Source organism: Anas acuta, chromosome 1 (genome assembly GCF_963932015.1).
Source record: "Anas acuta chromosome 1, bAnaAcu1.1, whole genome shotgun sequence".
NCBI classification, from domain to species: domain Eukaryota; kingdom Metazoa; phylum Chordata; class Aves; order Anseriformes; family Anatidae; genus Anas; species Anas acuta.
The window spans coordinates 143,049,374-143,062,938 of record NC_088979.1 but is presented as its reverse complement, the minus strand read 5'-3'; the positions used below and the strand labels follow the sequence as shown (position 1 = coordinate 143,062,938).

General features: G+C 40.9%; 1 protein-coding gene and 1 long non-coding RNA gene across 3 annotated transcripts in view; one reads left to right on the top strand and one right to left on the bottom strand.

Moving 5' to 3' along the window:
- PKP2 (plakophilin 2) overlaps nt 1-3,211 on the top strand; it is a 44,391-nt gene extending 41,180 nt beyond the window's left edge. Inside the window, exon 13 of the mRNA XM_068662501.1 lies at nt 2,308-3,211. Within this exon, the coding sequence (XP_068518602.1) occupies nt 2,308-2,376 (69 nt within the window). The 3' untranslated portion in view covers nt 2,377-3,211. The remainder of the gene's footprint in view (nt 1-2,307) is intronic.
- A 4,463-nt stretch (nt 3,212-7,674) lies between these two features.
- LOC137845368 (uncharacterized) lies at nt 7,675-13,324 on the bottom strand. 2 transcript variants are annotated; one of them, XR_011090190.1, is made up of 3 exons: nt 12,896-13,324; nt 9,146-12,100; nt 7,675-9,059 (listed from the first exon to the last, which is right to left on the bottom strand). It is a non-coding gene; the product is annotated as an uncharacterized lncRNA (long non-coding RNA). The 2 variants fall into 2 exon arrangements; XR_011090189.1 differs by having other exon boundaries at nt 7,675-12,100.
- Between the last annotated feature and the right edge of the window lie 241 nt (nt 13,325-13,565).

Genomic DNA, 13,565 nt, shown 5'->3' with positions numbered 1-13,565 from the left:
TTCAGGTCTCATTTGACCTCTGTGGCACTTAGCACTTCTGCGCTATTACTTGATAGGATTTCAAGGGATCTCTGAATTTGGTGTTTCTCTTACTCATGTATAGCATGACCAGCAGCTCAAGGGAGGGGATTCTGCCCCTCTGCTCTCCTCTCATGAGACCCCGCCTGATGTGTTGCGTTCAGTTCTGGGCCCCCAGCACAAGGACATGGACCTGCTGGAGCATATCCAGAGGCCATGAGGGTGATCAGCGGGTTGGAGCACCTCTCCTATGCAGACAGACTGAGGGAGTTGGGGTGGTTCAGCCTGGAGAAAAGAAGGCTCCGGGGATACCTTACAGCAGCCTAAAGGGAGCCTAAAGGAAAGCTGGGGAGAGACTCTTAGTCAGGGAGTATAGTGCCAGGACAAGGAATAATGGCTAAAAACTAATAGAGGGAAACTTCAGATTACATATTAGGAGGAAATTCTTCACTCAGAGGGTGGAGAGGCACTGGAACAGACTGCCCAGAGCAGCTGTGGCTGAAAGTGTTCAAGGCTAGGCTGGATGGGGCTTTGGGCAACCTGGTCTGAGGGGAAGTGTCCCTGCCCATGGCAGGGGATGATTACAGAAAATCTTGCACAAGCAATCCATGCCCTTAATTTTCGCTCATCTTTGTTCATATTCTCTCCCTCTGCGGTTTTATATGCACTGGAAAAGTGTATGAAAAATGTTGCTGCTGCCTGCCAGATCAGATAGCGAGAAGAAAATGCTTAGTAGCTGTCCATCCACCACTGACTGAACGAACCTGACACAGAGGGCATAAGATGCTAGCAAAAGCAAATGAAGGGCAAAGCAGCTTCTTGCTTTAAACCCAGAGCAGTTTTGTTCTCCTTATTGTTTGCATGTTCTGTAAGCCCAGGGACTAGTTATATCCAAACAAAATGGTACAGCCAGGAAAAGGTTTGGCAAACAGTTACTGCCATAGTCAAAATCAAACAAAAAATGACCAGCATGAATCAGCCAGCCAACAAACCAACTTGTTTCTTTCCTTTTGAAGCTCTATAAGTGCTTTTTCTATGCACAGCTGGGTTGACTTCAACTTGCCTACCTCCAGCTTGCATTTCAAACTGTACTCATTCCCTATTTTCCTGCTGCTTAGAATTTGTCACCTAAAATTCCCGATAACCTAAAATTATCCCATTTTCCCAGCCTCCAGCGTGTTAGCCAGTTTGTTTCTTAACAAAGTAACAATGCAACTGAAGGCTTCTAGCTTTACAAAAATAAAAATAATAATAATAATAAAAAAAAAAAACATTAAGAACTGTAAATTTTTTATTCCAATTTGCTCAAGGAAATTTACATAATACAGTATCTTTTTCAAGTCTTGCATCATACTCAGCAGTATGCTGCCTCACAAACCAGAAATCTGCATTCAAGAAAAAGGGTCCTGGGACCGTAACACAATATCCCAGAAGGCACAAATTTTCTGAAGTCTTTGGTATTTTGGATGTGCATATAAGACACATATGTCTAATCTGATTTTCAAAAATCCTGATTACTTGCTGTTCCTGTATGAATCGTGGCCCCTAGAGATACCAGGTACAGCACTGAAAACTTAAGGTGACCTAACATCTGGATATTTTTTTTAAAGTCAGCCTAATAACCAATGGAAATCATGTGATCAAATGAGATTGATACAATCCTGAGGCATTTTGGAATTGTCCTGAACTCTTTGTTCAGATAGAGTTAATCTCAGGTGACATTAGCAACCTAGAGTTACGAGTCTGTAGAGCTGAACTAGAGGAATAGGCTGCCCATACAGTCATTGGAGAGTTAAGCAACTCCCAACAACAATTCATAGAACTACAGAATATCCTGAGTTGGAAGGGAAGAAGACTCATTAAACCAACTCAATCAAGAATCATTGAGTCCAACTCCTAGCTCTACAAGGGACCACCCAAAAGCCAATGACCACTGCCTTGGGGAGCCTGTTCTAGTGCCCAACCACCCTCTGGGTGCAGAACCTTTCCCTAACGCCTAGCCTGACCCTCCCCCATCCCAGCTGTATGCCATGCCCTCGGGTCCTGTCGCTGTCCCCATCCCCAGAGAGCACAGCATGCCTGCCCCTCTGCACCCCTCGTGAGAGAGCTGTAGAAGACCTTTTCACTTATCTTAGTCTAAACTGAGTCACTTTGGGGAGATGCATATTCTGTCTCTGTCTGCCTAGACCTCTGTCATGACTCCCTACCTAGTTTTATGCAGGTAAACTCACCTTTCCCTTGCAGAATTGGCACTGAAGGTAATTAATTATTCTTTCTTTCATTCCAAAGGCTGACTTTAAGAAGACAGATTTCATCAATACCCGGACCATGAAAGCCTATAACTCACTAAAAGACTGAGTCAAGTCATAACACGACTGAAGATAAAGGAGATAGTACATCAATTAATGTAATTATCTTCATCTGGTTGGTGTTGCTAACACAAACCAGGAAGTATCTCAGAAAAAAAGAGGCTGACTGTAGACTTCAGTGGCCTGTGATAGCTGACCTGTGTTTTTAATTCTAATCACACTGTCACTGTGTATATCAATGTATAAATAACCAAAGATGGATTCTTCAAGACAGCTGAGGTGAAGTTTCATTTAGGTTTACCATTTTTCAGAGTTTCAGATTGCCTTTAGTATAACAGGCATTTATACAGAGAGGTTTGAAATGCTGATTGGCAGCAAATTATTTTCAGATTGTTTTATACAAATAGTTTTCTACTGTGGGTAAGCATCAAGCGCACTGCTCAGGACATAGTATTTTTTCACCTGTTTTTTTCTTCACATAAGAATTTCCAGACCATGAGTATGCACTAGAAGCTGTTTCACCACCTGCACTGTAAAAGCACCAAGGCAGTTAAAATGACTATTTTTATATTACTTATATTCATGTGCTCACTGGTTCTTAAACCTCTTTCCTTTGAGATATCATCAGCAAAAGAAACAAACTTGATTTTACATATGTCTCCTTATTCCTGGCTCTCCTCATCCTTGCTCACGTCGCTGTTGGAATTGATAACTCTGTCCAGAAAGGGTTTTCTCTAGAAGCAATATGTCAGCCACTTTGGGTTGAACTTAGATCCATCATTCTTTGCTAATTGTTGGAAGAGTTAGTTGCTGGTGATTCAGTGATTATTTTAAGAAAAATCACATTTTCGAACCAATTCTGTTGATTAAATATAGTAAAGGGAGTGGAGTTGTGTCTTTATTTTTGAAGAAATAGATATGTATACGCAAGATTAGGATAATTGCTGCTTGAGGAATTCATCTGATCATATTCTTTTAGTTGAAATCATCATCCTCCCTACAGCAAATACCTGCAGTGTGATAACTGACGGACTATGTCTGCACATGTGGAAATAGGTAACAGGAGGAGACAAATTCCTAAACACCTGAAGGCTGTTCCCATTATGTGATCCTAGGAGAGGAAAAAGAAGCATTAAAAATCCCTGTCTGATGCCTTTAGTGAGCAAGACTTATCTCAACAAACCAGCAGTTAAATTGTCCATTAAGCCAATTGGACATAAATATGTAAATATGTAAAGCTCTGTGTATTGGATTATGAGTTGACATGATCTGGCATTACTCTGCTAATCAGAGGAGCTAAGCGACGTTTATGGCAACCAAAACTTTGGCATATTCATTCACAGCCCTTCCTGCAATAAAGGAATCTGTACTGTGCCCCCACCCTGAACTGCTGGCACAGCAGCTACCACAGCTCTCCTTGCCCAGAAGGGTATGGCTAATCCTTTAAGCAGAGACCTCACAGAGGAGAGCATCAACCCCATTCATTTCAACAGTTCTGGCCAAAGGTTTAGCTCCCAGAATAAATGTACAGCCAGCAGACTGTGACATTGTACCATGTCCAAACATATTTCTGAATATTAGGGAGCTAAATTCTGCTTGTAGATGCATAGTTCTGCTAGAGTCCCCAGGAAGTCACACACCTGCATGCAGAACAAAATGCGTCCTAGAAGTTAAACAAACAACCCTGTTTTCCTAGCACAGGTCATTTTCATAGGTCTGTTGGCCCTTCACATTTGCTTTGAATAATACAAATCAAATGCATTCCAGTAGGAGGTTTGAAAAATACTATTGTTTTTTAAAAGGTCATTTTAAAAATGCACCAGGTCCAAAAACAACATAGGGGAGGGGAATTTATAGCACCTCATGTTGAGAAAAATATTTTTATATATTTTAAAATACGACAGAAAACAGACAATTAAAATCTAACTTTATCTCCTAACTTGTTAACCCAAATAATGCTGCATACGCCACGAATGAATAAAGAGCAAGAAGCCTGAACAAGTTTACTTTCCCTGCATAAAAGTAGTGGTAGTGCAAGCTAATATACAGAAAGCAAACTACAGACACAGTAGCACAGGAATGAAGAACTGCAGTCTAAAGATCAGGGAGAGGGCTGTTAGAAATAGTCAAGCACTGGTTTACTTCTGTTAAACTCACACTCAGTTAAAAAGAAGACACACCAATGTTGGGCATCTTTAGGCATTCTAGTTAGTCTAACTCCCAGTAAGAGATAACTAAGAATAGGGTGCAAACTTTTTGAGTTGTTTCTACAGATAGTGTCTCTTTAAAATCACAGCGGTGTTCAAAAGTCGCAGAGAGGAATGTCAGGCCTGGCAACAACTGAAAGCTATAAACATGGATGAGAAACAATGACACGCCTTATTACAACTGATCTCCTACTTGTATGTAATCAAAAACATTTCAGCAGGATTCCAAAGAAAGCAACGAATGTTAGAGAAATAATAAAGTGTTCTCTCTAACACACACACACACAAAAAAAAACTGTCCTTGGTCTTTGTTATTATTAGTGAAACTCCTTGCTGGAATGTAACAAATGTATTTTCAAATCTTACCCCTTCTTTTTAAAGGGCAAATTCATTTCTGAATTAAATCTAGGTACAGCGACTGAGACTCCTACAACCAGAGCCTGAAAGCATCAGAGTACTCTCGCAAATAATTTGTTTATACTTTCACGATCTGTTACAACTCTGTCCAGTATTGCTGAGCTGTCAAGGCACCACGAAATTTCTGTCTTTGTTCCTCTTTAATTGAGCTAAACTTTATTTTGCTAGTAAACTTTACCATGGGCCATATCACTACTGAATCATCCTCGCCATAGTCTTGGATTTGGGAAATAAAACTTTCCCACTTGCTCTTACAGAGAGGAGAGCCGAGACCTTGACTTTAAATGGGCATCCAGATGGTCTGGATGGCCATCTGATGGGCATCCAGAAAGTCTTTGGCTGAACCAGGAACTGACCCCAGGTCATCCTATGCTGAGATAGTGTCTTACCCACAACCAAATAAAATAATAATGTTGTACTAAATACCAAAGACTACAGAGATCAATTCATTGCCAAGACAGTAGCCATTGCTTCCCTCATTTCATCCTCTTATCTTTTTTTTTTTTGGTATCATTGCTCTTAAATATTATTGCCTTGTGCTCTCCTTCCCTTACCAAATAGAATAAAGCTATATAAAATATTGCACTGTGCATGTGCACAGTGTGTAGGTTAATTTTTTTGTTTGTGAGGTTCTTACATTGCATAGGAATTGTATATATTAAAGTGTGAATCAGAGACAGAGGGCGTCCCTGAAGAGCTGATGATCTCTCACACAAAAGCCAAGTAAACATCTGGTGCTTTATGGAGGAGAGGGACAGTGGCAGGACTGCAGTGATACAAGAGCTGGCTACAGGTAGATTGAAGCCATAACTAGCATTTCCTGCATGACATCTCTCAGTTGAAAGAGGCATTTATGGAGATGCCATTTGGAGATTTGATCTCCAATTAATATAGAGAGATTTGAATTCCTTCATTCTGAAGATAGGGTGCTTTACTCAGAAATAAGACCACAATCATCTGCAGAAGGAACAAAAAGACTGCCAAGGTGATACCTTTAGTCTGCATGTTCACTAGCAATATAAATAGTAGAGCCTGAGCCCCTGGGTGAGCACAAAAAATGATGAAGATAGAGGGGCTTTTTAGGGTGACCTTAGCTGCTGGTTAAGAGGGCAATGTCTTTGGGAAAGTTCAAAAACTTAACGAAGCCCACAAAGGTCATAAGATAATGGTCCCAGCTAGAATAGCTGTGTTTGTCTTGGAATAACAACAAAATCAATTGGTAACGTAAAATCAGCACTGAACTCTGCCTGGAAAGCACAGTGTGCTTCAAGATACATTAGAAGACTTTAGTTTAACCCACACTGGACACTTGGCATGGTCCAATTAAAAACTCAGCAAGAGTTTAAACGCCATACAACCTCTGAAGGCTGGAGAACCTTAGATGAGCTGTAACTGAGATTAAAACAAAGCCCGTGGGAAAAAAAAAAAAAAAAAAAAAAAAACTGACAAGAAAAAGTAGGGAAATAAAGAGGAGACTTTTTTTTTAAACTTCTGTTTTAAAAAAATAAATTCTTTGTAATAAAAATGTTGCTTGGCAGCATGGAGGGGAGGGGTTGCACGGTGTGTTTGTGCTGTGGTTACCTTTGTGTTTGCATAGCACTTACAGCTAGGTAACATGCAGGATGCTGCACAGAGAACAATGGAGGCTTTCAAAGACAACTTCTATCCTTGAGGAGAGACAGGGCAGCCACGTGGGCTGTCAGCTCGCTCTCTTCGCTAGCACATCGGATTAGGTGTGTTGTCTGGGTCCTGCTTTCAGCCTGAAAAGAAAGCTGGGATTTTAGGAATTTTAGCCTGGTTTTGCTTTGTTTCATAAAATAAAATAAGGATCCTGAAGATGTTTCTCCTTTCATGAAGTTAGGAAAAAAAAATTGGCTAATATGATGCATATAGCCTTCATATAATATCTTATTAATAGAATATTTGTTGTTTTAAAAGCATATGGAAGGAGATTGTAATTCCTTTTCAAAACAAAGGGAGACTGTGATGAGAAATATCAGGTCAGATAATAGATATGCTGATGAAAAGAAGAATCTACAAAGATTTGCAAGGTTTTATATTTACAAATCTGGAAATATTTGCAAGCAGCATTGCTGTAGACTTTTTTTAATTGTACTACCACTCTGCCTGAAAATACTTAAAATCTGAAAGTCAATAACTGATGCTTCAAGAGCAGAAGTGTTCCTGCAGATGTTATTGTGGAAGTTTTGGCACAAACGACATAAATGACGCAAGGAGAAGGAAGAAAACATGTCTCCTCATGTAACAGGCTGAAGTAGGGGTGCTTGCAAGAGGTGTAGGTGCCAGAGCAGTTGGTTCATCAAGGAAGAGGTAGGAAAGCCAGAGCGTAGGGATGAGGGAAGGGAGCTGGCTCCTCTCTAGTGAGAGGGGAGGGGTGCCAAAACTCCAGTGAGAAGTGTTACCAGCCATGGTTGGGCAGCAAATGCTACCCTGGCAAAAAAAAAAAAAAAAAAAAAAAAAAAAAAAAAAAAAAAAAAAAAAAAGAGAGAGAGATCAGTAACCTGTGAAAGTGAGGAAGGCTAAGCAGTGGGTGTGGAAAAGGAGAAACTTGGGAAGCTCTGAAGTCCACTCAGCAGGAAGCAAGGCCATCAAGGTCAGAGGTACTTCCTGCACCTCCAGCACGAAGGGCATCTCTCAGGAGACCCTCGCTGCAAACCCTGTCAGGCTGCATGCAGCTCTCTCCAGCTCGTGCATGGAGCGAATAAAAAGCTGGGTTTGCTATTGCCAAGGTTTAGGGGCTGGGTGTTGCTCAAAGAGTTTTGTTTTGCAGGTTTGTGAGGTCCTACACATCAGGAAAACAGCATTTTCTGACACTTGCATTGTGCGCAGCCACGTCTGCAGGCTGGCAGCCTGGCCAGGGCTGTGCCTGCTGAGTAAGTGTGTACTACTGCTCCACCAAGGAGGTTTTTCCCCATTAGATCAGATATTTACTGCTGTTACATGGAAATATAGATAGATTCACCGTTACCTGGGCTTAGGGCTGCAATTAAGTTATTGTGGGAGTAATTGTGGATAGTAAAGACAGCACAGTTAATTCAGTAATCTACAATATGCTCGGTCTATAAAAGAAGAGGTATTTAGTACACCTGAAAGACAAGGACCTGTGGTTTGCAGATAACCTCAGATTCTTTACATTTACTGCAGCGGGTACAGGTGTGAATTTGTTAAAATGGCATACGAAGAGAAAAAAGCATAAGAGCATGTGGTAGCCTGATCTAAGAAGATGTTTATATACAGATTTAAAAGCTGCTCCCTACTGTTGCCATTCTGTGCATTTTTCAATGGGAAAATCTATTTCGCATCCTCCTGTTCTGACTTGGGGAACTGGTCCGTAGGCCAGTTCCCCCAGAGGACTTCAACCACAAAACATCAGGGTCATGGTGCCCACTCTGTTCCCCCTTATGCTCACCTTCCCTCCAGGGCAGTCCAGCTTGTGGCTGCCACCCCAGCCCATCCTTACTCTGTGCAAGGCTCTATCTTCCTGCACATGGGCACAGGTAGGTACCTGGTATTTTTCCCCATTGCTGCAGCAGAAGAGATGCTCTCAACTAGCAAGACATCATGTGTCCTGCTGGCTCTCCACCAGTGTCTGCTCTGGCAGTGCTGGGCAGGATGCCAGGCAGCAGCAAGACCTGTGGGGGGGGGGGTTCATGAAGCAGACACGTGGCCCATGGGATGGATTCTGTGGATCCTTGAACAAAGCTTGGGGTGGACACAGCACTGCAACCTGGAAGGGGTTGAGCAGTACAGAGGCTGCTTTCTGCTGTTCCTGTGGGCACTCATTCCTTGGAAAATGCACTTAGCAGCACTGATAAACTATTGTGTTACCAGTGCTTGGCAAAACACTTGGAAAAGGCATGTCCACTCTCAGGTGCTCCATTAAAGTCAGCAAATAGCAGCTGGTTGATTCCCAGCCAGGAGACAAAGCAAAGGTAAATACAATGCAGCCCTGAATAATGGTTCCCGATCTCTAGCATGCTTACACCACCCACCTTGCAGTAGATGCATGCATTGCTCTATCTCCATTTCTATTCATGCAGCCTGGTTTTATGGCCTTAGCTAGGATTTTTTCTCCACAGACATGCAGCTGCAAAAATAAAAATAAATATCAGTATAACATTGCAAGCCAGAGAAACCTATCAACAAAATTTGTGTTAAACACTCATTACTCACAGTTTGGGTGAGAGAACATTCTCCTGATTGCTCAGGGTGTCACTGGCAAGATTACTCCTTTCCTTTGGCTATGGGTGGTTCTCAGTTCTGTCTGGGAGCAAAGCCCCAGCATGACCTTCCATCTTCACAGGAGTGGCAGCAAATAACCCATAGCTGCCCCTTTCCATTGCTGTCCATTTAACAAAGACATCTATCACATTACTGGAGGCGGATGAGGGAGCAGTTTAATTTTTGCATTCGTGCCATTTAACGACAGCCTTCTTTTTGGATAAGAGGAGAAAGGTGAGGAGGAGAAAAGAGGTTTCTGAGATCGTCCTGATATTTTTTCTCTTTTCTTTCTTCCTAAAATGAACAAAATATGATTCTTTCCCCACAGACCTCCAAGAGAACACTTAATGTTTTGGGGGCACATCTTTGTATAGGCTAGCTGTATACATGCTGTCCACCACAAATCATTTTTTGTGTGGTTTAGCAGAGAGTCTCTTAAGTTGACACCAGACAAAAGCGAGACCAGAAATAATCCAGCAGTTCCATCTCCTGTAAATTTTGCACTGAAGTCAGGGTAACACATTGCTTATCCCTATACAAGCCAAAACCCATCCCCAGACACAGAAAGTCAGGACAGGGTGGAGGGAAGAGAAGCTCCCAAAACAAAGGATGTTTCAAGTGTGGCTGGAGGACTGTCTTGCCAAAACAAAGTAAGATAAAGCTGTTCAGGTCTGTCTTCGTTTCAACAGCAACTGTGTTAACACATTATTTGCTCATAGATCTACACACTTTCCCCTGGTGAGTGGGTTAAGGTAGCAGCAGTGCAATACAGCCACACACACAGGGGAGATGTCACCAGTTGTACCACACGGAGAACAGAAACAAGCGAGTTATCCACAGGGCAAATTCAGGGGGAGGATAAACTAAGTGACACCAGAAGTTCCTTCCAACCAGCATTTCTATAACTTTATGGTTGGAATCTTTCTGCTCCAGTGTGACATAGATTAATTTATGTGGACAACTGTGGACAACTCAGTTGTTTCTATTCTGTGTATGGCAATTGCTGACAGGAGGTGATGTCCAATGGTGCTTAGTGTTTACTCTCCAGTCATACCATATAATCTCAAAATATTTTACAAGCCTCTATGCATAAAGTGAAAACTTGACAAACCACTTTAGGTTCATGAAGACAGAAAGAGAAATTCCTTGTGCTAACTGTAGCTTAAAACTAGGAAATCTTTTCCAGTTGAAGGCAGTCCCATCCGCTAGCTGGAGAACCAAGCTCCATGTGGCCTTGCCTAGGTGGAAGAATTAACCAGAGAAACATTTGTTCCAGTTGACATAAATGTTAACTTGGTTTCCTGTTATTTTAATCAAACCAACAGTTCTGCTTCCATTAGATTTCATATAACTCTTATTTGAAAGGAAAAGTACATGCTGAGGAGAAAAAAGGGAAAGAAAAAAAAAAAGTCATAGCAACAAAAGAGTTTCCCCATATCTATTTTCAGACTCTACTGTACTTGTGCTCAAGCCTTGATTTTTCACAACACTGGCAGCTTCCTTTGCCATACTTTTATCTGTTTGTCTTCCCCTTTCAGTAAAACTCTCACATTACAGCTGTAATAGCCACCATCAGTCAGACTGGGCAAGCTTTGGAAATTCCTTTAATCAACTCACTAATCAAGAGCTTATATGTGAACCCCACATCAGGAAGCAGTTCGATCTCTTAAAGAACTTAGAGCCTCACCTAGGTGATGAATGAGCAATGCAGTCAATTGTGAAAGAGGTCTCAGACAAGGAGGAAACCTAATCTTGTTCATTAGCTGTCTTCAACAGCTATAGTCAATAGATGGCTTCCAGACAGCCTACAGTCCTAGGCTCTCAGTGTAAATATTTGTATGACGTGGCAGTATTTTTTCTCAATACAGTTACCGTAGAGAGAAATTACCACGTTCAATAGGTAATGATATTAGAGGTTATCATTATGTAAAGCACTAGGACTTGGATGTATAGATTAATTTTTGTTTCTGGGCCATCATTCTGTTTCTTGTTTGTTTGTTGTTTCTTAAAGAAAAGAGAAAATTATAATCAGAGGAAAAAGACAAAAAGCTAGAAATGACTATAGAAGTTTGGTTCATTTGAAATTTTGGAGCTTCTTTTATAATTGTAATGCTAACTTACAGATCAGTTTTATTCTTTTTTTTCCAACATCTGTTAGAAATGCTAGTTCACCTGGGAACCTAGATATAAACAACTGATGGGTAAAAGAGGTGCCCATGGAGCTGGAGCCTACATTTCTAAACATATTTAGAACCTATTTCCTACACAGGTAAGGGCAATGGGAGAATAACTGGCTTGTGGGGGCATTTAGTAGATAGAAAAGTTTGTACTGCATCTGTCACTTAGTAATGATGAACTAAGTGAAAGAAAGAAACATATCACAGCTCAGGAGGGAACAGACACAATTTTAAGAAATTGTAAGAAAGAACTTCATACTGAAATAATTCATTTGTTATGTCTCCAAAGCAGAATACCACCATAATCTGCTACTCTAACAGCATTGATGTTGGAGGTTGTATGTTCACAAGGTAACTCCTAGGTTCTTTTATAGATGATGGAAACTAAATGAATATCTGCTAAAAAGCTTAATCTCAGTATTGATATTGATCAACTTCAGTTATAGTTCTATGAAATATATGAACTAGTTAGCACTAATTACTAACAGAAGAGCTAGTCCTGTCAGTACAAAACAGAGAGGAATGCAAGCCTGAAGAGCCCAAGCACAGAGTCCAAGTACAAGGCAATTGAGTGAGGGGACATAAGTGGTTTAGGAATTACCAAAGACCTTGCCACTCAGGAAGATTGGAGTCTGGAGTCTTTCTTTCAAGATGTTGGAGGCCCTAAGAAGCCTAGGTGCCATCACAAAATCATGTATGAAACTGATTTTATTCCTCAAACAGGTACGCCCTTTAAGAAAAATAAAATAAAATCCTGTAAGGCTATGTAGAGACAGAACTACACTGTAGCATTGCCTATCTAAGCCTCAGCACACACAAAAGTACAACCAGAACTCTGTGCTCAAATCTCATTATCTGTATAAATGTTGTGGTTCAGAACATGCAGCAGGAAAAGACCAACAGGTTTTACCTGTTCTGGGAGACCTTGCTGGATTCCCACAGTGAAAGGTAATCTATTTATTATTGCTCACCTGTCAGATCAATGAAAGGCTCTTGGCATCAGTAAAGCCTGTTATGAACCTTGTGACCTGCTTTGGTTTGTCTGGAAGAGCAGTGGCTGAATTAACCTCACCTCTTCCATCTCAGATGCCACAGGAACATAGCTCCATTCTACCCTAAAATATTCACCTCAGGTTACTCTCTGGTGATAATCCACACCACTTTCTCAGCAGAGTACTGAAGTGATAGTTTGTTGTTGTTGCAGTTGCTTTTGTAATACTCTGAAAAGGCTTATTAAAAGGACTGTTTTGGCACTAGGTGGAATTTCCGCAGTGTCCACTGGGAGCCCACACGTGTCATGAAGATACAGGGCTGCATTTGACAAAAATATAATAAATTTTTTAAAAGTCAAGGATACTATGAAAACTATTATTTAAAGCAATGGGAGTATTTGTAGCAATTCAGCATACCAGAGCAGCATAACAGTTTAGAAACAAAACAATCTCCACTCCTGGCAATGGTTACTTACCCCTGAGGACCTGGAGGCATTTTATTAAAAAGTTCAGTTTCATCACTATATACTAACCTGAAAACCTGCTGGGTTTGGATTGATTTTTTTGTTTGTTTGTTTTGAACAGACATATCTGATTTCAGTTGATATATCACTTTGGAAGGGGGTTGTTCTTTACTGATGTCCTGTAGCAGCAACGTGCACTGGGAGCCCTCGTCAGTATAAAACACATGTGGCTGTGAGTCCATGTGTCCCGTTCCATCCTTATTGGGACAGATAAGAAAAGGAAGGTCTGTGTATCTTATGATTACAGAACAAACATGCATTAGCTAAAATAGAAATGTACTGTGATAGTATTTTTAAAATAAATAGTTTGTGCTTACCATAAAAAAATAATAATAAATTAATAATAGGTTTTCAGAATGTACAAATCATCAGTCCATGCCACAGCTCAACAAGCCTGTGCTCAGCTATATAAACCAGCTTGGTGCAAACAGATCTGCAGCCCAGATTCAAGCCCAGGCTAAGATTAAGAAAAATTACACAACTGTATCTCAGCTACATGATCAAAATTCTGAAGAAATCCTTTCCAGAGACCAGAAGGATATAGATAAAACTATCACTTAACCTACCGCTTTCTGACAGTTTGCATGGCCTCAGTGATTTCTCTCATCTCCCTGATCTAAACTTTGGCTGCTAAATACTTGATGGTATTTGCAGGAGGGTGAAGCTTAGCAGTGTCGTG